The 23,088-nt window shown below is 46.5% G+C and overlaps 6 protein-coding genes across 6 annotated transcripts; 4 read left to right on the top strand and 2 right to left on the bottom strand.

Moving 5' to 3' along the window:
* Window positions 1-176: 176 nt before the first annotated feature.
* Window positions 177-3,630, bottom strand: GL218_07451 (Endocytosis protein end4; the record flags this gene model as incomplete). The annotated part of the gene is made up of 5 exons (XM_033584206.1): window positions 177-263; window positions 329-2,739; window positions 2,789-3,270; window positions 3,326-3,466; window positions 3,599-3,630. 5 exons carry the CDS (start codon window positions 3,628-3,630, stop codon window positions 177-179), a joined length of 3,153 nt encoding a protein of 1,050 aa, XP_033432759.1.
* Window positions 3,631-4,470: 840 nt separating this feature from the next.
* On the top strand, window positions 4,471-5,317 carry GL218_07450 (Complex I intermediate-associated protein 30, mitochondrial; the record flags this gene model as incomplete). Its single annotated transcript, XM_033584205.1, has 2 exons — window positions 4,471-4,549; window positions 4,617-5,317. 2 exons carry the CDS (start codon window positions 4,471-4,473, stop codon window positions 5,315-5,317), a joined length of 780 nt encoding a protein of 259 aa, XP_033432758.1.
* A 1,466-nt stretch (window positions 5,318-6,783) lies between these two features.
* On the bottom strand, window positions 6,784-9,132 carry GL218_07449 (Anaphase-promoting complex subunit 5; the record flags this gene model as incomplete). Its single annotated transcript, XM_033584204.1, has 1 exon — window positions 6,784-9,132. One exon carries the CDS (start codon window positions 9,130-9,132, stop codon window positions 6,784-6,786), a length of 2,349 nt encoding a protein of 782 aa, XP_033432516.1.
* Window positions 9,133-12,338: 3,206 nt separating this feature from the next.
* On the top strand, window positions 12,339-14,222 carry GL218_07448 (Ferric reductase transmembrane component 3; the record flags this gene model as incomplete). Its single annotated transcript, XM_033584203.1, has 1 exon — window positions 12,339-14,222. The coding sequence occupies one exon, from the start codon at window positions 12,339-12,341 to the stop codon at window positions 14,220-14,222; it is 1,884 nt and encodes a 627-aa protein (XP_033432517.1).
* Window positions 14,223-15,393: 1,171 nt separating this feature from the next.
* Window positions 15,394-17,524, top strand: GL218_07447 (2-isopropylmalate synthase; the record flags this gene model as incomplete). The annotated part of the gene is made up of 4 exons (XM_033584202.1): window positions 15,394-15,401; window positions 15,504-15,648; window positions 15,706-17,283; window positions 17,345-17,524. The coding sequence occupies 4 exons, from the start codon at window positions 15,394-15,396 to the stop codon at window positions 17,522-17,524; spliced, it is 1,911 nt and encodes a 636-aa protein (XP_033432514.1).
* A 1,878-nt stretch (window positions 17,525-19,402) lies between these two features.
* On the top strand, window positions 19,403-22,468 carry GL218_07446 (Importin subunit beta-1; the record flags this gene model as incomplete). The annotated part of the gene is made up of 7 exons (XM_033584201.1): window positions 19,403-19,454; window positions 19,567-19,625; window positions 19,694-20,500; window positions 20,555-21,724; window positions 21,814-22,063; window positions 22,115-22,223; window positions 22,279-22,468. The coding sequence occupies 7 exons, from the start codon at window positions 19,403-19,405 to the stop codon at window positions 22,466-22,468; spliced, it is 2,637 nt and encodes an 878-aa protein (XP_033432515.1).
* Between the last annotated feature and the right edge of the window lie 620 nt (window positions 22,469-23,088).

Below are 23,088 nucleotides of genomic sequence, written 5' to 3'. Positions count from 1 at the left end.
CGAATATGCTACATCATCCAGCCTGCTTCCAAGACGAAAAAGAAGAAGAAGAAAAAAATCACTCGTCAAACGCAGCAGCAAAGATAATCTGGCCAACGACTAACAACTAACAACTAACAGGGGTATAACCTCTCCTCCCCTCCTCACTTCTGTCTGCTTCTGTCTTCGTATTTGCTTTAATCCTCTTGGTATGAGATCTTGCGCATCTCGCCTAACCGGTGTCGCGCGGAAGCCAACGCGTTCTCGAGCTGTAGAATCTCGACCTATAATTTCGTCTGTGATTAGCCGCCGCACACTAGATACGCGTATAGTTATTATTAAAACTCACCTGCTGCTCCATCTCCCGAACCTTGAACTCGTGCGGGTTGAGCTTGGCATAATCGACTCCCTCGTCCTCTTGGTTTCGGTCCTTGATCATGGCCTGTACTTGTCGCACAAGTGCTCTGCAAGCCGCGCCTACCGCCTTGCTGGCCTGCTCGAGGCTCTCCTGGCTCTTGCTCATGAAGCCAGCCTTGACACGACTGGCGGCCACAAGCTGAGCTGTCGAGGCGGCCACATCGTTCGAAGCAACGATAAGCTGCTCGGGACTGTTGCGACCAGATAGCACACCATCTGCTGTCTCAATGAGCGTATTAGTCGACGTAGCCACAGCCTTCGCGGCTGAAATGAGACCCTCCGTCCATCGGTTGTTCTTCTTGTAGAACGCTGTTCTCGAGGAACTTCCCCGACCTGCTTGGACGATCTCTTGCTGTGTAACGGTAGCAGCCTTGATTAGCTGAGCAATAGCATTGGTGACCGCCGTCGCAGCATCGAGTATCGAGTCGTGAACCTTGAGTTCGTAGGTCGAGTATCCGTCTCGGGGTTTATTCTTGAGTTTAGCAAGGCGTGCAGCCGCTGCAGCAATGGCATCGGCCGCCTTGCTTAGTTCTGAGTCGACAAGGTCGCCTAGATCGCCCTTGTTGTTTGCTAGTCGACCGGAAGGAGCAAAGGTCTCAACTAGGGTAGTCAACCTCTGTAGATTCAGACGAACATCGCTGCTACCATTCACAAGAACGTCAGTCTTTTGTAGAGGATCCATGCCTTCTAGCCTGAAGCTTTGAAGGCTACGGAAATGTTTGACAGTAGACTGGGCGGCAGCACGAGCGCCATTGAGAAGCTGATCAGACTTCTTTTCGTCGGAAGCAAGACGGTTCAGACCCTTTGTATTGCTACATACATCTGCTATAGCCCCTGCAAAGACGTTGGTCGCCTTGATTAATTCCGCATGAGTAGCATTAGGACCGTCGGCGATGAAGTTGCTAAAAGTGGTAGCAAATTCTGAAGCGCTCGCTACAGCCTTTTCGACCTGGGATAGCACATATGTTGGCGAAGCGTTTTGGTTACCAGCCTGCATTGTTGAGTCTAGTTCGTAGAGCGCGTCATCTACTCGGACTACACCTGCTTGTAGTACCGAGTCGATAATGTCGTTGATCTTGTCAAGGTTCGCCAATATTAGAGCATCGATCTGGCCGTCGAGGGCATTGTCTGTGTCGCCCTGGTGGAGCTTAAGCTCATTCAACTCAATAAGAGTCTGGTCCATGCCAGCCTTGTAGACCTCAAGCTCTTCCTCCTTTTCGCGGAGCAATTGCTCGAGGTCTGAGCTACCGTCTTGTAGCTTAGCCTGTGCTTCTTCTAGGGCACGCGACTTGGTTCGTAGAGCTTCTTCCAAGTCTGCCATCTCTCTATTGTATTTAGAGAGCATAGTAGACAGCTCGTTGCCTTTGCTTCGCTCGAGGTTGTCAGCCCTGTCATTTGCCATACGAAGTTCTCGCTTCAGCTTTTCGACTTCGTCCTTGTTGCTACCATTCAACCTATCTTTGTCATGAAGTGCTCGGTCTCGCTCCCGAATCATATCTGCCAATTCTAGGTTCTTCGTCTTGATTTCACGCTCTAGCTTCTCGCGCCTCTCGATAGCTTCTTGGGCCGACGCCGCTTTTAGTTGGACTGTCTTGAATTTCTGAAGTAGATCGAGATGCTCATGGCGTAGCTGCGAGTACAGCTTCGCTAAGGCCTCGTACTTGGTTCGCCATGTGTTGACCTGCTCTTGTAGGGCGCGGATTTGGTCATCCTTGCTGTTAACCTGTTGACCAAAGTTGTTCTGGATTTGGGCTAGCTCCCCTTCAAGTGCCTTCACTCGTTGGTCGTATTGTTGCAGCATTAACTGATCACGCTCATATTGCGCCCTCGCATTTAGGTTTTCTTGCTCAAGTTCGGCCAGCCTCCCTTGTGTCTGCCATTGGGCTTGTTGAGCTATTAGTGCTTCTTGTTCCCTACGTTGTTGCTCTGCTAGAAGTCTTTGCTGCTCCTCGAAGTCTCGCTGAGCCTGCATTTGCGCATCTTGCTGAGCACGAAGAGCTGCTGCTTGACGCTCTTGTAATACCCTTTGCTGTTCCTCGTACTCCTTGTTTTGCCGATCAATCTCACCCTGCCAGAACTCGGCAATCTCGTCGGGTTCCTCGGACTTCGGCTGGCGTACAGGGGTCGGTTGACGCTCGATCTCTTGCTTTGGGCGGGCTGGTAATGCAGGGGCATTTTCGTCTTCTGCTAATAAATTGGGTGGGTCTTGCGGTAGTTTCGGGATCGTAATTAAACTGGTCAAGTAACGCAAGTTCGAGCATTCGTAATAGAACTTGACTAATCGGTAGTGTTGCGCATCGTAACGCTGCCTCAGGGGTTCCAATGCGTCGTTATCACCCGTTGCTAAGTATTGTTAGTTAAGAATACCACTAGTATTTTGTAGTTGCCATACTTGAATGCATAGCTCTTAGCATGCTTGTGATGAATTTGTAAATCCCATAACTTTCTTGTACCAGAGGGACAATGGCGGAAATTCTACACTCATTGTTGCCAACATTTCGGAAATGTGAGAAGATCAGCTTCTGAAACTGCTCAATCTTGTCCTGGAGCGACATAAGGTCGGTAATAGTCTCGTAGCCTTCATTGGGATCATTAATCGCCTTCAAGCTGACATATTCCTCATATTCGAACGTGCCGTTGAACTCGGGGTGTTGTTGGTGGAATGATAGTTTCGCTAGGAGGAAGTAGACGTATTCTCGAATTAGGGGTCCATATCCTCGAACGCCCTCGCCGGCTAGACCTCTATTAAGACTATCAATCCAAGGTCGATTTGCCATAGCCTCCCTCAACGTTTGAGGGTGTCCTTCCTGCAAGACTCTATGGATAGTGATTAGGGCCTTGAACGTTTGCACTTCGTCGGCAAGAATAGGCTGCCTAGATACATTCCTGGTCAGCTTCCACTTATATACGCTGGTCTCTAGCCACGTACACTTTCATACCAGCCCAGAAGGACTGGGAGGACTTGTGGTCCCATGTATAGACGATGGCGCTTCGTACATGCTTTCGTTTCGGCGCTGTCTCTTCCGGGCTTGTAGCTTTTCTAATGTTGATAGCGAGTTCCGCTTCGGATCTATACTCTAGGTGATTAGCAGCTACACAACAACCGACGGTGAAATCCATGCTCATGGTTAAGATAAGGGCGAATGTTTAATCCACATGCGCTTCGCGAAAAGGGAGTATCGAAAAAGGGGAAAATACGCACTTTGAATGATCAAGACTACGGATTGTAGCCATGGTGAATGAGTCACTGTGTTTGTTGTTTGCTCTTCGTCCTCTGTTACTGATGAATACTTTGTTCTCACGGCTTTAGGCAGGTGAATAAGGAGTTGGGATGAAGCTTTAGACTTAAGTGACAGCCACTCTTAAGCAAAGCGCATCCCACCCACCCGGTCTTCAGGAGGTATAATATAATATAGAGAACGAATGTCGCGTATGTGGTTGAATTAGGGACTCAGTACGTTTGATATACTAAATGTTCAAAAATTTCGATACCTGACTCGTGTAATGTCAACGTCCTCACAATCGCAACTCCCACAAGCAGCAAAACTCTGCGGAGTTAAAAGCCAAAAGATCAATTAGAGGCTGACGCAACTTAGGCTCTTGGAAGCTGTAGAAGCTGTCTTGGAACCATTCGATAAGCATTAAAAGGGACATGGGTCTTAAACTCTCCACTCCCCTATCGTTTACCATCCGTGGTTTATCCGATCATATACTTGTGGGGTATTAACCTTTGATCGCCACATAACGCGCGGCGAGTGCGGCTGGGCATTTGACAGGCAGCAATTAAAAGTCTTACGGTTTAGTTGAATATTAAACTCTCTTAGATAAGCCTCCTAGATATAGCAATCTCGCCTCCAAATAATGCATCTAAGAGCTTTTCAGTGACGAAAGCTTCAACTTATTACTAACTAGTTAAGTAATTCCTAACTTAGCACAGCTCCAACCTCGATAACTTCGTTCCAGACATACAGATTCTAAATCCCTGCTACTGATGTCAAAGCTGATGTCCGAGCCTTTTGGCTCATCTTATTCCCCTAATTAATTCTAAAATTACTTTGCGCATCTCATATCACAATGCGCGCCACAACGGCTTGTCTGAGCAAGGGTTTCCTGGGCCGCAGTATTGACGAGTTCAAGCGCCTCTCAAATATAGGTATGTTATTATACAATTTATAGTTGCATAAAACTACCTATTCCATACTCATATTAATATTTTATAGCATTAAAGCTCGAAGGCATAAAAGGTCCCTCGGGTCCACTTCCCCTCCATGACTTCCATAAGCCCGATTCCCTCGAGGAGTGCAAGCTGATGTCCGACGTCGACATCGGCGGTTTCTCTAAGGCAGCGCTAGATTGGATACCCCCTTCTCCTAAGGACAACTCCCACGGCTATGCGCGCTTCCACGGCAGCATATCAACTGCCCTCCCTCCCCACAGACCCGAGGTCCAACGATCCGGCTACGCCGCATGGCGAACCCTCGATAAGCCCCCGACCATCTTCGGTCGCGCGCTCTGGAACATCGACATGTATGCGTACCTAGGCATGCGCATCAAGTCTGACGGGCGAAGCTACTTCGTCAACGTGCAGACGGAGTCAATTGTACCTACAGACTTGCACCAGCACCGGTTATTTGCTAAACGGCCTGGGGAGTGGGAGACGGTTATAATCAAGTGGAACGATTTTGTGCGAACGAACCACGGGTTCGTAGTTGAGCCGCAGACGGAGATTCTACGGCAGAAAGTTAAGTCGATAGGTGTTGGCTTGACAGACCGAGTGCCGGGACCGTTTGAGCTATGCATTGAGAGGATGTGGGCTACCAACGATATGAGCGAAGGAGACGAGCATATAGAGCCGTCTATTAACAAAGAAGGGCAGCTTAAGGATAAGCAGGGGCGGCATATCAACTGGGCCGATAAATAATCTGCGAATATGTTGGATAATCAGAACGTCGGACGAATAGCTATATCTTAGCTAGGTGTTACAATTACCAGCACCGTTCTATACAATACAGGGCACGACAGTACTATCGCCATTACATATGGGTTAAAACTAACGAATACGAATATCGTTGAACGCAGAAGGATCATGTTCGAAAATGTATGTTTTGCGACTGGCACCAAAAGGGGGACGAAGAGACGGAGGTTAGCCTAGCCGTACGCATGTATAAACCTAAGAAAATAACCCTCTTACCATACCATTATTCGAAGCTCAGTAATGACAATTGATTTGTAATCTAGAAAGAAACTGTACGATTTTTGCCTAGGTACTTATCGATCAAAGGCCAGCAGAATTCATATCCTAAACAAGCGAATTGTGTAGCATCATTGTTCGAATAGTAAGATGACTTTATAATAGCTTCAAAGGGCGAACAGCCAGATTCTACTTGCCAAGGCATAGGGAGTATCCAGTCATATATTCCTATCCTCTCCGGATCATCATCTTCTCTTATTACGAATAGTCTCGTAGTACATTCTACAACACAAACAAAGGATAGCAAGCTATGTACTATAAATATACGTATATGTATCATTGAGGTGGAAACAAGACAGCATCATCATCATCATCAGATCCACCAAAGCCAAACTCGCACATCACCTAGTTACTCTAAAGTCAACACCCACCACACCACCAACACATCTCCCACCCACCCAACATGTGCAAGCAAGTCTGGACAGTAGCATGGTGCCTCCACGGACACCACCACATCGGCCACGCCCAACGAAGGCCCATCTCGTGCGACCAAGTCAAAAGAAAGGGGCATCCAACAGGGTGCTGTAAGAACGGCACCCTAGGCTCGGACGACACAGTAAGAACACCTCAGATCCCGGTATGCAGTAATTGCTGGAGCACGAGCAACGCGGTTACTCCCCAACCTCCCCAACCAAAACTCAGCCATGAGCCTATAAAAAGGAAAAGAAAATAGGGAAGAATAGGTATCTATCCCATGCATTTTACCTTAACCCTAACTTACATAGTAAGACCATGTCCCGTTTCAATTTCAAGCTAAGATAGGTATGATTAAAGGAATAGTTAGAAGGTAAATAAAGCTAAAAATCATAATATCTTTGAAAAAGAAAGAGGCATATTTCGATAGAGGCCGTATTGTTGAAAACCTCTCTCCTTGTATAAAAGCCAATAAGCAAAGGTTATTTTGAAAATTAGCAATTCTAGATGTTTTCTTCCTTTGAGAGCCAAGAAAGACATTAATAGTAGGTTTTGTAGCGCGCCGGCAACCTTAGCCCCTTTCAGCCTTAATTGAATTTTGGGTATTTTTAAAAAGTCTCTTTCCCCCTATTTCTTGGACAGTAGCTTTCTATTACTTATATCGAGGTCATATAAATTGGAAATATTTTAATCATTATAAAGTAGCTAACCTATGTGTTCCTTCATATCGTAATCCGCTCAGCGTCTTTGCGTATCGCCAAGTATGCTGCCGCGTAATCATTCGCAAGAACGTTATCCCCAGAGACCTTCATAATCGTGGCTTTCTTAGCCATCATCTCGCACTGTTTATCTATATCTTCGACGCTCGAGTAATGATTAAATGCTTTTTCGATTGCCTCCAATGCCTTTGTCATGAATTCTCTTCTCTTGATAGACTTTGGCGGCATCTTGCCTGCCATACCCATATTAGCATCGCCAAGATGCGAGTAAAGTTTTGCAGTCATTGTGGCATTCTCACACTCGAAAATGCGCGGTAGGATTGCATTTAGGAGCTGAATAGCTGGCTCGAACTCTCCAAGCGATGTTAATATATTCGCAATAGCCCCTATTGCTGGCCATAGATAGGGGATGAGACGGGCTCGCCAAGCCACATTCGCTGCCCGCACAGCAATGGTGAACCCTTTCTGCGGCCGGCCACACTTATCAAGAAGTTCAGCTTTGATAAGGAGTAATCGAACCCGCAGTGCGATATCTTTGTTCTCGTCTCGAAGTTCCAAAATCATTTTCTCTACTTTTGAAAAAGCTTGGTCGAGATTGCCTCTACGAATAAGGCATTCGATATGAAGGCTGTCAATTACAAAGGCAAGGTCGGGTTCTAGATCATCGTCCTTAGACTGAAGAAGTTGGGAGAGTAACAGTTCCGCTCCATCGAGATTATTTCGATGAAGATCTCTTCTCAACTTTATTATACCACGGAACTTGTGCCAGTATTGACTCGGCTTCCAAGCTCGGAGTGAATTTGCATCCATACCTTCTAACATCCCAAGCGCTTCGTCATACTTACCCCTAAGAGTAAGCATTGAAGCCTGGCGGCTCGTTACCTTTAGCTCGTCGTCAAAAATCGAATTACGAGCATGGCAACGAATAAATATTTCGCAGGCAGTTACTGACAGATAGGCGATTCCTAATCTGTCCCACAATGCTATATTGATCGATAGTTGAGAACCGACCATGTTCATCATATTGCGTTCGACTAGAATTTGGGAGCTTCTGACGAGATGCTCGATCGCCGTGGCTACGCTTTCGCCATTCGAAAGGCTCATCTTTGCCTCGCTCATAAGTGTAGAACTCCACAACGTCCACATGCCTGTCTCCTTCGCCCTGCTTCTAAGAAAAGCTAGGGACTCCTTGCCAGTGCCAAGCATGCTACTCGACTCCAACTCCTTAGTTATTCCGGGATGTGCTCTGCCAAAGTGAAAAAGCCAGTTAAGGGCGAAATTTAGACATGTCATATCTCGGTTCTCCCTGGCAGTAGAGACAGTCTCTAGCATCGCTGAAATTGCTTCCTTGTAGCACCCAAAGTCAGCTTGGAGTACTGCTAGATTCATCAGCGCGTACTGATAGAAAGACCTGTCCCTGTTCTGCATCGTGTAGTCAAAATATCGATGGAGATAATCGAAGGAGGTAGAGTAGTCCCCTGCTCTCCATGCATCTAAATAGCTTAAGTAGTGAGATAGGCTTGGTATCATAAAGCTGTCGTTTAATAGATCATGAAATTGGTGTTGTATCTCTAAGGGTACTCGGTTGCCGTATTTTTGCATCTGCTCGATCTGGAACTCCAAAAGCTTCTCGATATCGTCAGTGCTAACAGGTAAAGTCGAATTTGGATCATCTCTAAGCATATCCCCGTAAGTCACAGAGGCAATGGTCTCGACCCCCGAGCCCCAGTCATTCTCCCCGGTTAAGAGGACATTATCGAAACTAAGCCTCTGGAAAGACGGCGTCTTTTTCCTGTAATATGTCGCTGTAACCTGGCGATATTTAACAAAGCCCTTCCACAACTCGAATGCGTCGTGGAAACGTAATCTTGTGAATTCGAGCTGAGATCTTCGTACGAATGCACCGAACGGTGAGTTACGAGAGAGCAATATGGCTTCAGGAGCTGGGGCTGGAATGCCTAACTCAGCGTCACGACGCAGTTCATCCCTGGTCTTTGCTAACAGATCTGAGCAGTGGTCGAAGAATTCATGTAATGAATCAAGCGAGTCGATCTTCCAAAGCCTGTCTAGGAAGACGTACCATAGGCTCCGGCCAGGCATGCCAGAAGCAACGGTATGTGGTGCTAAGACTTTCTCAAAGTCTGCAATGGAGATAACTAGGCTAACAGTAGTTTCAGCTCGTTTCCACCGGCCCTTAGGGGTATAAAACGAAGTTTGAGCATCACTGTCGATCAAGTGAGAAGTTATGAAGGACAGCACATCTACGATGGAATCTGTAGGGACTGTCTTTTTTGTATACAATTCGATCAGCGCAAGGAGGCCAATTTTGGCCGGGTTGAGAAAGCGAGACATGGTGTCGTTATTTGTTATAAGGCCTCAGCGAAAACAGAACGTCCGAGTATTTGTTATCTCGGGTTTGTCGTTATAAGTTTGGTTGCTGTAGGTATTTTCCGTCTACAAACGGCCATCACTTGTAGGGCTGATCTCATGAAGCAAGTGCTAGTTTTTTTGTAAGCCCGATAGTTTCGAGGAAGTTAACTGTCGCTAAGTTAGTACATAAGGACTATAGCGGATCAACTTAGATAAGATCAAGTATGTGCCTTCCATTATTTTTATTTCGTCTCATGTAAAGAAGGTCGTTTCCTATGAACAGTCGCGTTGAACGTTGACCCGTGTCGAGCCGCCCCACCTCTTTCTGTGGATATCCATCTAACATATATATGCATTTATTAAATGAGAATATCATTGTCTTGCATTAGGTAACACGGGCAGTTCGAAGTTCCATAAATTCAAACTTTTGTAAAACTGAATCGTACTAATAAGCAACCTCCAGAAATGAGTGCATTAAATAAGGCATATACAAATGAAAAGCAATGTTTAAGAAGGAAGTAGACATATTGAATCCCACATAATTAAAAGAGCTGTCAAGAAATATTATAGGTTAGGAAAGACATCTTGGTAAGAGTAAGAGATATTAGCCTTATCAAGACAAAATATGGTCAATATAAATACGACAGGGGCCTCGCTACCGTCTTGCTGGTAACTATACGAAGCGCGCGGTTTACTACTCTGACAAACGATTAGCAAATACGCGTACATGTAGTATTCGGCTCCGTAACCACGAGGATATGTATAATTGACACATTCAGCTGCATGTCATGACTTATGTCCCCTTTTACGGCTTCAGCCTCACTGTCACTATTCAAGTCTACTGTTGAACCATAAATGAGTGTCCCTAGATATTGCCGTCTGTAGTGTGAGTCATGTGCTCTGTAAGATGCACGGGATACGCAGCTTTAATAAGTCACTGTACTTTCAAACCTGCGTTCATCCGTCGGCAGATAATAGCCCGGGCTGAGCATCGTATCACCATGCTTGTTGATAAGAAGAAGCCTTTGACACATACACGGCATGTGTTGGCTACCTACGCTCTGCATATTTAGTAGGTCATACGACAGTCTCCCTATTACCTGTGAACAGGTAGAATTGTAGATGGAAGCTATGCATTTGCTGTTCTGTGATATGTTCTCGTCTCAGAATATTCTAGGTACCTACCTAGGTAGATATTGGTGGCTGGCCACAGATGTTTATATGTCATTCAGAGTCAAATTAAAAGCAATAAATGATAGGTTCGTAGAAAGTTGAATCTAGAAGGTGGTACGATCATCACCCAACTACCTCAAAAAGGAGAACGATGCCCCGAGTCATCGACTAGGACATTTATGAATCGGAGGAATAATGTGTCTAGGTGCAGGCCGAGGACAAACGGAAGAAACAATGTTTCAATTTACAACACGTTCTCGTGAGTACGGAGGCACACTTTAAATTCGCAATAGATACGAGGTTGCTGATGTCATGTACAATCTGGGTAAATCACTGAAAAAAGCAGTAATATCTTCTCTTATTGGTGAATTGATCAAGCCAAGTTCAGCCTAACCTTGCTTGAATTAGCGTTAGTGAGGGGCCGATAAGGGGGCCCTCCAGCCCCTCTAACCCCTGAAGTCGTGCTTTTTCAGCAGGTCAGGGCCCTCTTAGGCCTCCTTAAGCAAACATCCGACCAATTAAATAATTTGTTTCGTTGACTGCTAGGTTACACTGGGACCATCCGGTGTACTCTAGTAAGCCAAGCTTAAAAACCCCTGGACCTATCAGATCCGGTTAGAATCCCTGCACCTGAAATTTTTCGGGTAAGTGGAGAGTAGGGCGGAGCGTCAAGCGCTTGTGGGCGAATCATTGAGTTCGTATCACGGCAACTAGGAACCGCGAATATAGTCACTTAGCCAGTTCTCCAACCGGTGTTTGAAATATCATAGAATTCGACACCAGCACTTGACAAACTTGTATACGTGGAGAAATAAAGAAGGTAACTTCTAAGTTTCTACCATTCTGGGTTGACAGTTGTATGATTCTAGCGTGGTTTTAAGGCTTTTAACTAATTATGATGACAAAGAGCCATGGCGCAAATTGTGAAAATCATTCCAGGTCAGGGATGAAGTCGGGGAAGGCCGGTGACGACGAATCTTGCATAAACTTGATAATCTTCCCTCAGTGATCGTCGTGTGTGTTCCCAGTATTTTTGTTCTATTATTGAATGAGTCCCGACCTCAGCAGTTTCCTTTTAGGTGATATATCGGTGGCTGTAGTTATTGACAACCGGCCCCAAGTGCGAACCTTAGCTCACCTTAGCTCACCTAATCATTTTTATCATTTATCGTTCATTGTAATAAACCAAGTTCTAAGGTAGGCACTTCCTCATAACTTAATCTTTACAACTTCACTTTCACAACTTCTACATTAGGTAGTTACCTAACACCTTCTTTTTTTTCTATCACAATCTTTCAGAATTACTTCTAGAAGGAGGCTGTGCATGCCTAATTTTGACTTCTAATTTCCTACCTGACCCTGCTTCATTACATTCACTTACTCTCTTCCCCAGACATTTTTACCGGAAACAAACCCACATTGCTAAACACACCACCAAATTAGTTCATCTACCGAATTATCACCATCTCTCTAACTGGGTAGGCAATATATCACGAAGATAATATTGCCAACTATTACCCCACACCCTCCCTACTTGGAATATATCAACTTCTCGGCTAACGGCCTGAAATTCCGTTTGCCAAGGTTAGCCTTACGGCGACAAAGGGAACAAGACTGCCGCCACACGCCATACCTGCTTGTTCTTCCAACCATAGCTTTGTTTATATCGATTTCCTAGTACAATTAGCGACAAGCACGTTCTTGCCATACTGAGGACAAAGGATAAAGGATAAAACATCGACATACAAAGAATTACTAGTCACAACATTCGCTCATAGCGCCTTGGTTGTTCCGCAAGACAATGCATTCATAAAATCTTACATCAATACTGGTCTTTGCCCTCGAGGCTTCTGGATTACGGGGCGAATCTCTCTTTATCTCTAGATTTTCTTGTCTTTCCTCGGACCCGCCTGTTTCAGTCTGCTACTTCTCGAATAAAAAATAATATCAATATCCAATATTTTACAACGCAGATCACGAATACACATACCGTAAGTCGGTACTCAAAAAACATCATGCCGCTAATAAGCCGCGGGCGGATCACCGCCTTCGGATCACTCACACCAACTACAATACTCGCACTCCGGGATTCAGATATGCCTACCGAAACAGATGAAGCGCAGGCGGCATCAACCATAGCCCCTTTCGCTACGTCATTAAATGGCGTTGATCAGCCTGGTAACATGCTATTCAAGAATATGTTATGGTGGACGCTGGGTATCATAGCGCTCATCGTACTTACTACCCGTCTCCTTGAGATAGGATGGACCAAGATACGCCACGTCTCAGCTATGTCGACCCCGGCAGACAAACAAACTTACTGGAAGAGGTCCCAGTGGAGTCGGATGCCATGGTTGAAAAGAAATCTCATTTATGCCCCTCTGTGGAGGAAACGACACAACCGAGAGATCAAATTATCTGCTGCTATTAGCATAGGAACCCTGCCCTCTCGGCTTCATTCTGTTATCCTGGGCATCTATTTGATAAGCAACATCGTTTACATGTCCTACGAGGACTGGTTTCAAGAAAATCGGTACGCTCTGGCTGCTGAGATACGAGGGCGTTCTGGCACGTTAGCCCTCGTCAATATGGTCCCTCTGATCATCATGGCAGGTCGTAACAACCCCCTCATCGGGTTGTTAAGGGTTAGTTTTGATACCTACAATCTTCTTCATCGGTGGATGGGTCGGATGGTCGTGATAGAGGCCGTCATACATACGATCGCGTGGGCTGTTGTCGCGGCGGCTGCTGACGGGTATGACGGTATGAACTACCGGCTGATTCATGACACTTTTCTTGCTTCTGGTTTTGCTGGGACAATAGCTCTCGTTATCCTCTTTTTCCTCTCCCTCTCGCCAGTTCGACATGCTTTCTATGAGACGTTCCTCTCATTTCATATCATCTTAGCCTTTATTATTTTCGCCATGACTTGGGTCCACTGTGCGACGGCGACTCTTCCTGGTGGTCTTCCCCAGCTTTCGTGGATGGTGGCAATTTTCATCCTATGGGGAGCGGAACGGCTAGCTCGCATGTTCCGCCTCGCTTATAACAACTGGTCGAAACGGAACGGTTTTACCGAAGCCGTTGTAGAACCTTTACCTGGTGACACAACTCGAGTTACAATGCATTTACCTCGTCATGTTGACATCCAACCGGGAACACACGCATATATCCGCTTCATGGGAATTACTCCGTGGGAGAACCATCCCTTCTCTATCGCCTGGATTGAACATCATCCCGAAGTCGACACGACAGCTCTCGAAAACAAAGCTGATAAAGAGTCCCAAAGGAGAGGCACCACCTCTGTATCTTTCCTCATTGGTGCTCACACAGGTTTCACCCGGCGACTTTATGAAAAAGCACTCAAGGAAGGATCCCCTTCCATTCGGATTAGGGCAGCCATGGAAGGCCCCTACGCAGGCCATCACTCACTTGACTCATACGGTCATGCTGTGCTATTTGCCGGCTCGACTGGTATCACCCATCAGCTCTCGTACCTCAAGCCGTTAATCGAAGGATTTGACGAGGGGACAATTGCGACAAGACGGATAACACTAGTATGGATAATACGTGATACCGAGTCGTTGACATGGGTGCGACCCTGGATGGACGAGATACTACGGATGCCAAGGAGAAGAGATATCCTTAACATCCGGTTGTTCGTTACGCGACCGAAGAACACGAAGGAGATTATTTCAGCTTCCAGCACGGTCCAGATGTTTCCGGGACGACCCAACATCCCTACCCTGCTCAGGAAGGAGGTTGAGGAGCAGGTCGGAGCGATGTGCGTCACGGTATGTGGCCCTGGTGCCCTAGCAGATGACGTGCGACAGGCGGTCCGCGACGTTCAGGATGAATGCTCCGTAGTCGACTTTGTAGAGGAGAGCTTCACATGGTAAATAGTCACCAGAATTACTCGGGCCTTTTCGGTGCAGACAATATTCTAGACCATCGAACTATCGTGAACGAGGCCGTCATCGGACGAAATCCTTCGGCTTCCAGGTTATAGCCCCTGGAATGCACCACATCACGAGGATCGCAGCCCTGGTAGCCTAGGAACGATATAAAAATATGTAAGTGGGGAAGGTCACTTTTTGCATTCAATCCATAGCAAAGGCGTTAGGGGGGGGCTGAAATTAAGACGGATTTCCGCGTTATCATATACTAAGGGGTTCTGAAGCTTATTAGCTATATTATGATTGCCCCAAGTTACGATGTGCTTGAGGCTAAGCTATCCTGTATCTAAATTCGCGAGCTGCATTTTAAGCCAGCATTGTTTATAGAAGACAAGTCATGAAAGCGCCATTATTGTGCTCGAATTAAACTGCATCGATTTATAACCCTCTTATTGATGAGGGCTATATCCGAGCCTGCCAATAAACGTTTCTGCATATGGACGTGTAACAGTTAATTTATTAGCTCTGTCTATCGAATCTCGCGCCCTTCTTCACTAATATGTCACGACATGTATGTCATATCATGTTAAATGATATTGGCTTGTGTTTAGTGGACGAGTCGTAGTGCATGGCTTATAGTGGATGGTCCCGTCATGTTCCACTAACACGGAAGCATAAGTACCTAATGCCCCTCTATCCTAAATACCCCTCTATATATGCACATGGGGCACGCAACGGATAGGTCTAATTTCGTTATGTAGACAGTAAATGCAGTTACAGGGGTGAAAGGTCGCCTACCTGCGGGGTTACCTTGCAGAAAAGTAAAGAGAAAACCCCACCTTCTCAATAATCAAAGACTGTAGACTGGTGACTGGTCCGCAGACGGCACTGACGAAATTTTTATTAAAGAACCTTAAGTAACCGAAGTAGATGTGTATGAGTCTGAACCTTGAATTGGATTCTGACTCATAAATGTGACCTCCTTCTTCTCTCAATTGGAGATTTTAAACTTTAATGAATTAACAATTCGAAGTTCCTATTTTCAACTCTAATTCAATTCTTTAACAATCGTGATACTTCCTCACCTACAAACGTTCAAAGGTACCTTCGATCAACCCGTAGCAAAGCCCCGCGTTGCGTTGCGCTCCCACCAAGCAGTGGTCCCACCATCACCATGCCGATGTAAGTAGTACCAAAGACGCCCGACAATATAATATAAGAATTCCCATCAGGGCCCATCCATGATCAGAAAACTTCGAGGCTGAGACAAGATTCGTCATACAGGCTTAAGGATCCTTCCAAAAAGTACAAGAAATTTACACCTCTAAACCTCCCAAATCGCCAATGGCCTTCTAAGACAATTGACAAGGCACCGAGATGGCTGGCAACAGACTTACGAGATGGCAATCAAAGTCTGGTCGACCCAATGGTTTGTATTCTGGTATCCTTGGTACCTACGAACATGGTCTGATAATAAATTTTACAGAGTGGTGACGAAAAATGGAGATTCTTCAAGATGTTAGTCGACCTTGGTTACAAGGAGATCGAAGTATCCTTCCCTTCTGCGTCGCAAACGGATTTCGACTTTACAAGACGATTAGTCGAGACTCCCGGGGCCGTACCCGACGACGTCTGGCTGCAAGTTTTAGCACCGTGTCGAGAAGACCTCATCCGCCGCACTGTCGACTCCCTCAAAGGCTCTAAGAAGGCTCTCTTACACATCTACCTCGCAACGAGCGAATGTTTCCGACGTATCGTGTTTGGCTTTACAGAAGAAGAGAGCCTTGAGAGGGCGGTAGCATGTGCTAAATATGCTCGTTCGATTACTAAAGATGACCCGGAACAAGCTGGTACGGAATGGGCTTTCGAGTTTAGCCCTGAGACATTCTCTGATACCAGCCCCGAGTTTGTCATCCGCGTTTGCGAAGCTGTCAAGGCTGCTTGGGAACCCACGGTAGAAAACCCTATCATCTTCAATCTTCCGGCAACTGTCGAGATGTCGACGCCCAATGTCTATGCCGACCAAATCGAGTACTTCTGTACCAACATTAGCGAGCGAGAGAAGATTTGTGTCTCTCTTCACCCGCATAATGATAGGGGATGTGCCGTTGCTGCTGCCGAGTTGGCGCAGATGGCGGGAGCCGACCGCGTTGAGGGATGCCTTTTCGGAAATGGTGAACGGACGGGAAATGTTGACCTAGTCACCTTAGCTTTGAATCTCTACACCCAAGGTATCCACCCGAAAATCGACTTCTCCGATCTAAATCGGGTTGTCGACACTGTGGAGATTTGTAATAAGATCCCTGTCCATCCCAGGGCACCGTACGGCGGATCTCTTGTCGTATGTGCCTTCAGTGGCTCTCACCAAGACGCTATCAAGAAGGGTTTCATGCAGCGGGAACTGGAGGGCAAGTCGTACGAGGACTACTGGCAGCTCCCGTACCTCCCTCTCGATCCTCAGGATATCGGCCGCACATACGAGGCTATCATTCGTGTCAACTCTCAGAGTGGCAAGGGCGGTGCCGCTTGGATCATCCTGCGCAAACTCCAGCTTGACCTTCCTCGAGGCCTACAAATCGCATTTAGTAAAGTAGTACAGAGGAGGGCAGACCAGCTGGGCAGAGAGCTTCTATCGGCTGAGATCACTGATCTATTCGAGCAAACATACTTCCTCCAAGAGCATCCTCGATTTAACATTATTGACTACTCCATCTCATTCGATCGATCATCATCCCCGGTTCCACCGGCACCTGGTGCCACACAAGAAACTAAAAACCTCGCCCGTGTTTTCGAAGGTATTGTCGCTATTGATGGCAGAGAATACCAGCTTCGCGGTCGTGGCAACGGTCCTATTTCGTCCCTAGCAAATGCCCTGAAAGGTGTGGGTATTGATCTGGATGTTGCCGACTATAAGGAGCACGCCATAGGAGGTGGCCGAGAAGTCAAAGCAGCTACGTACATAGAATGTACTGCTGCTGGTACATCACAAAAAGTTTGGGGTGTTGGCATACACGAAGATGTGGTACAGAGCTCTCTCATAGCCCTCCTAAGTGCTGCTAGCAACGTAAGTACTTATAATAAGCTAGCAAACGTTGGCGTTGTCTCTAACGAAATCCTTCAAACAGTTTATCCTTAGCCGACCGGGAAGTCCCGTCTTGAGAAAACATGCGTCGCCGCGAAGCATCAGTCAGGAGTTGAAGCTCGACTACAACAATCTTATAAATGGAAGTGCCAATTCCCATTCCCATGATGACGCCCCGTCCGAGACAGTTCAAGCCTTAGAAGCTAAGGCAAATGGGATGTAAAAAAATCTGGTTGATGATCTACGGCGTCGGGATATGAGAGAATTAAAAAAAAAAAAGCATTTGAAAAAGCATATGATCAACAATCTGGTTTTAAGTGTGTCTGCATTGAAACGGGGCACTCGACCACTCGACTCATGCTAAATGAAGCATGATGAGGGGTTCAGCTTCTCATATTTGCATTTATGTAAAGGCATATACATACGTGGGGATGAATAAAGTGAAGAGCGTTGATTTAAAGTGAAATGCTCATGCGTGAGATTAGCAAAGATTAGCAAAGATTAGCAACGATGATGGTGGACATCTGCGGCTGATTATCCCCCACTTCCCCCTTTTTATAAGGATTGTGTGGGAATTGTCAATCAGCATAATACATACCTACATACTAATCCGTAGTACAGTAGGGGCTCGAGCGTGTATGTACATGGCAGGTATGTATGGGTATGGTCAGCAAGGGACGAACTTCCCGAACCCTTGACTGGGCACTGGGACGAATGCGGGGAAGAGCTGCGGGAAGAACTGACAATCCGCATTCCGATTTCGCAAACATGTGAACTAAACTGATTCAACGTCTTAAGTATTTGCCTAGCGCCACAAATGGGTTGCTTGGTTTAGTTGGTTGGTTTAGAAGACTTGATTGAATATATGTATATCGTTATAGAGGTACTTGACATATTAGGTAGACTTATAAGAGGTATACATGTAAGGCAGAGGTAACTTGCAACCTGCAGGTACATATGTACATAGGTAGATAATGTAGGTACATATGGAAAGTATCTGGTGGGGTAGGTACATATATACATGTACGAATTAAGCTGTTGTATTGTACCTAAGCCTGCAGCTAAAATCAATGCTCTTCTGCCTGGACGAATTATATGCCCGAAATTCTATAAGATTTTAGGGCGCAGAAGGTACATATGATAGGTAAGGTACATACATGTCTACTATGTAAGATGAAGCTCACTCTATCAAATGTAGTTATGCAGTTATGATAGATAGTATATACATGTATGGTACCTTAAAGAAGTGGCTCACCGTTATTTCTTCGACTGTGCACACCTCTTTTTTTTTTTTTGTCTAACCTAACCTTTTAAACTTGACCTTGGCCTATTTCTCGAGAAAAGAATAGAAGGTTCTTAACACCACTTGACTCAATTTCCCTATGTACCTTGGGCACACAACTTGCATTCTGCACATTCATTCCCTCTAGGTACCTACTTTTATTGACAACTACCTAACCTTATCTGCCTACGTCTCATTATTCTCTTTCCCTCCTTTCAGGGAAAACAAAGCAGCAAGGACGACGGATATTATTGTTTGCCCCTCTTACGAGTTGACGGGGTAATTCTATCAGATTCGTCATTTATTAGTTAGCCTAGTGCTCTAAGAAGTTGCAGTTGTCGGTTGTTACAGGTGTTGCAAGTTGCAGGTTGCAGGTCGTGAGTGTCAACAAAATAAAATAAAAAAAAGGGACCCGCTGCATCACTCCGCCTACCTCGTTAGGTTTTTATTTAGGGAGCCAGAAAAAAAAAAGGTCGCTACTGGTGCACTCCAACTGTCCACCGGCGACTTCTGCAATTCTAATCTTTTCGCCTTTTTCTCCCAAAAACTTTCCTTTCAACTCAACAACTTGACAATACCTCATTCGCAGTCTCGGACTAGCCTTAATAGAACCCAAACGGTCTTCTTCCGCTTTCCCTGACCTCTTTTTTCACCACTTATCAGCCTCATTTCGGCTTTTTCGACCGTCTACCACCAACCAAATACCCCCCCTTCATAAATTCTACCGAACGACTTAATACTAAACCCACAAGACTGACATCCAACACCCTGGAATCCACTTGAAAAAGAATACGAAAAAAGGTCGGTCGCGCAGAAAATATGGCTGACAACAGTGATATCAACACTGTTCTCAGCAACTCGTTGTCGCCAGGTATGTATTCTCAAGATTTTAGTCGTTTTGACTGTTAAGCGCCTCGCGTGCTCGTACCTACACGTCATATTTTACTGAGCTCTATACTAATCCTTCGCCCCTCTCTCCATAGACGCGGCTACGCGAACTGGTGCCGAGCAACAGTTAACCCAAGCTGCCGAAAATAATTTTGTAAGTTATTATTGTTGGTTAATTAACAAGTTGATCGACAGTAGCTGACCTATGGCCTTTACTTTTAGCCCCTGTATTTGGCGACCCTAGTTCAGTCATTGGCAGACGAGAATGCCCAAGGAAACATCAGAGTTGCTGCGGGTCTAGCCTTGAAGAACGCATTCAGTGCTCGCGAATTTTCCCGACAGAACGAGTTACAGCTCAAATGGCTACAGCAGACCGATCAAGAAACCAAGGATCGCGTCAAGGAGCTCGCCATCCAGACACTTTCCTCTAGTAACGCGCAAGCTGGTCAAGCCTCAGCCCAGGTTATCGCCGCTATCGCCGCTATTGAACTTCCTAGGAACCAATGGCCAGATCTTCTGCAGGTCTTGGTTCAAAATGTTAGCGCGGGCGCGCCTCATCAGAAGCAAGCTTCGTTGACCTGTATAGGCTACATTTGCGAAAGTCAGGATCCCGAGCTCCGAACTGCCTTGATCGGACACTCTAATGCTATTCTTACCGCTGTCGTCCAAGGTGCGCGCAAGGAAGAGACGAACGCGGAAGTGCGTTTTTCCGCCATAAGCGCACTTGGCGACTCCCTTGAGTTCGTCGGTAACAACTTTAAGCACGAAGGCGAGAGGAACTACATCATGCAGGTTGTTTGCGAGGCTACCCAGGCCGACGATGCGCGCATACAGCAGGGTGCCTTCGGTTGTCTCAACCGCATAATGGGTCTCTACTACGAGAATATGCGCTACTACATGGAGAAGGCCCTATTTGGTCTGACGATTTTGGGCATGAAGAACGACGACGAGGACGTTGCGAAGCTTGCCGTGGAATTCTGGAGCACCGTGTGTGAAGAAGAGATCAACATAGAGGAGGATAACGCGCAGGTATGTCGCCATAGTCAGCGTTGGGCTTATAACTGGCTGACAAATTTTGTGTAGGTCGATAGTGCCGATCAGATGCGCCCTTTCTATAACTTCGCCCGAGTTGCGACTACTGAAGTTGTACCTGCTCTGCTACTACTCCTTACCAAGCAAGACGAGGATGCAACAGATGACGAGTATAACTTGTCACGAGCCGCATACCAATGTCTCCAGCTTTACGCCCAAGCCGTTGGAGCCAACATCATCCAACCGGTCATTCAGTTTGTCGAGCAGCACCTTCGATCCGAAGACTGGCACTTCCGAGAGGCCGCGGTGGCTGCTTTCGGAGCAATCATGGAAGGGCCCGAAGAAAAAGTCCTCGAGCCTATCGTCAAGCAGGCTCTACCCATCCTGATCAGCATGATGGAAGATAGCTCTACTTTTGTTAAAGACTCAACTGCATATGCCCTCGGCCGCATTACGGATGCCTGTTCGCAAGCTATTGATCCCACAACGCACCTAGACCCTCTAATTCGGTCTCTGTTCGCCGGTGTCCACGACATTAAGATGGCAGCGTCTTGCTGTTGGGCTTTAATGAATTTGGCAGAACGCTTCTCTGGAGACTTTGACGCGACTTCCAACCCTATCACGCCTCACTTTAACCAGAGTGTTCAAAATCTCCTGGCGGTCACTTCGCAGCCGAACATAGAGACCTCTGTTCGTACCACCTCTTACGAGGTTCTCAGTGCTTTCGTCCAGCATGCCGCGACGGAGAGCTTCCCGGCTATTGCCCAACTTTCCGATGTGATTATTAAGCGACTCGAAGAGACCATCCCCCTTCAAAACCAGGTCGTCAGCATAGAAGACAAGATTGCATTGGAAGAGATGCAGACGAGCCTGAGCACTGTCCTACAGTCAATTATCCAGCGACTAGAGAAGGAAATATCTCCTCAGGGAGACAGGATTATGCAGGTCTCGCTTCAGATTCTCAGCACAGCCGGAGCCAAGTCCAGTGTCCCCGAGTCGATCTTCGCCACGATAAGTGGGTTAGCGAACGCGATGGAAGAGGATTTCGTCAAGTACATGGATGCTTTCACTCCGTTCCTATATAACGCACTCGGAAATCAAGAAGAACCAAGTCTCTGCTCTATGGCCATCGGGTTGGTTAGCGACATAACTCGATCAATGGGCGAGCGCAGCCAACCGTACTGCGATAACTTCATGAACTACCTCTTAAACAATCTCAGGGTTTGTCTTTTCTCATACTTCCTAATCTTTTCTTGAAATTTATCTTTTCACATCTCATCATCTCTCGAACGATAAGTCTAACAAATCAGGTGCAGAGTACGACCCTCTCGAACCAGTTCAAGCCCGCCATTCTACAATGCTTTGGCGATATTGCCAATGCTATTAGTGGGCATTTCGAGACTTATCTATCCGTTGTCGCCCAGGTCCTACAACAGGCCGCGACTGTGACGGCTGCCCCCGACGGTTCTTATGAGCTCTACGACTACGTCATATCCCTACGAGAAGGTATCATGGACGCCTGGGGTGGCATTATTGGTGCCATGAAGCTGAGTGGCAAGAGTAAGTCATATTTCAGGACCATTTTGTATGTGTGTACTAACAATTGAAAAGCCCCAGCTCTCCAGCCCTATGTGCAGTCCATCTTCCAGCTGCTGAACATCATATCCCAAGATATGAACCGTAGCGAATCTCTCATGCGATCTTCGATGGGAGTTATTGGGTAAGATTACACGTTAACTTTACCTCTCGAGACCATGTGCTAACTAAGATATTAGTGACCTGGCCGATGCTTTCCCTAATGGTGAGCTTGCTGAAGCTTTCAGACAAGACTGGATCACTGCTATGATCAAGGAGACCAAGACCAACAGGGAATTTCAGTCTCGTACGATCGACACCGCCCGATGGGCCCGAGAGCAGGTCAAGCGACAACTAGGCGGCACCCAGGCTATCATGCAACAAACTTGAGCTTCGGCAATCGAGTCGTTTGAGAGTTATTGCCCACCCCATCCTACCCCATTCATATAAATGCACTACCACGCGTCACCACACTTGATCCTCCCGACGAACAAGCCCGACTCAGGTCTGGCCTTGTATACAAAGTTCGGAGGGGAACCCAGCATCAGAATTTCCCTGCCCGACCCCTGCACCAAACGAATCCTATGTGTATATAGATTCCCCATCCCCCTTGCCCCTAGTAATCCAATACCCCTGCCACCAAATTCACCTATGGAAATTCCCCCGTCACAACACACACCTACCCCATACACCAACACATTTTGCTGAGTTTTCCTTCGGTTTGGACTGCAAAGCCATAACGGAGATATGTCTAGTCCCTTTTAGAGAGAAGATCACGTCATGTACGCCCCTTTACTCCGGGTTTGGGGCCACGAATTCATGTAAGGAAAGGCGAAGGTGCGAAAGCAAAAGATAGAGAGGACGTTGTTATGTCATGAGAAGGGCATTCAGGCCTAGCACAACTCCGCAGAGGTATTTTTCTAGTCTAATTCAAGTGAATAGACATGTTACGAAAAAACCCAATTGGAAGTTCAACCGGCGGCGTCAAGGGATTCGAGGTCTGTTTTACT

Source organism: Daldinia childiae (genome assembly GCF_008694065.1).
Source record: "Daldinia childiae strain JS-1345 chromosome Unknown Scaffold9, whole genome shotgun sequence".
In the NCBI taxonomy this organism is placed as follows: domain Eukaryota; kingdom Fungi; phylum Ascomycota; class Sordariomycetes; order Xylariales; family Hypoxylaceae; genus Daldinia; species Daldinia childiae.
Note: the sequence above shows the minus strand (reverse complement) of the source record. Positions and strands in the feature narration are given on the sequence as shown.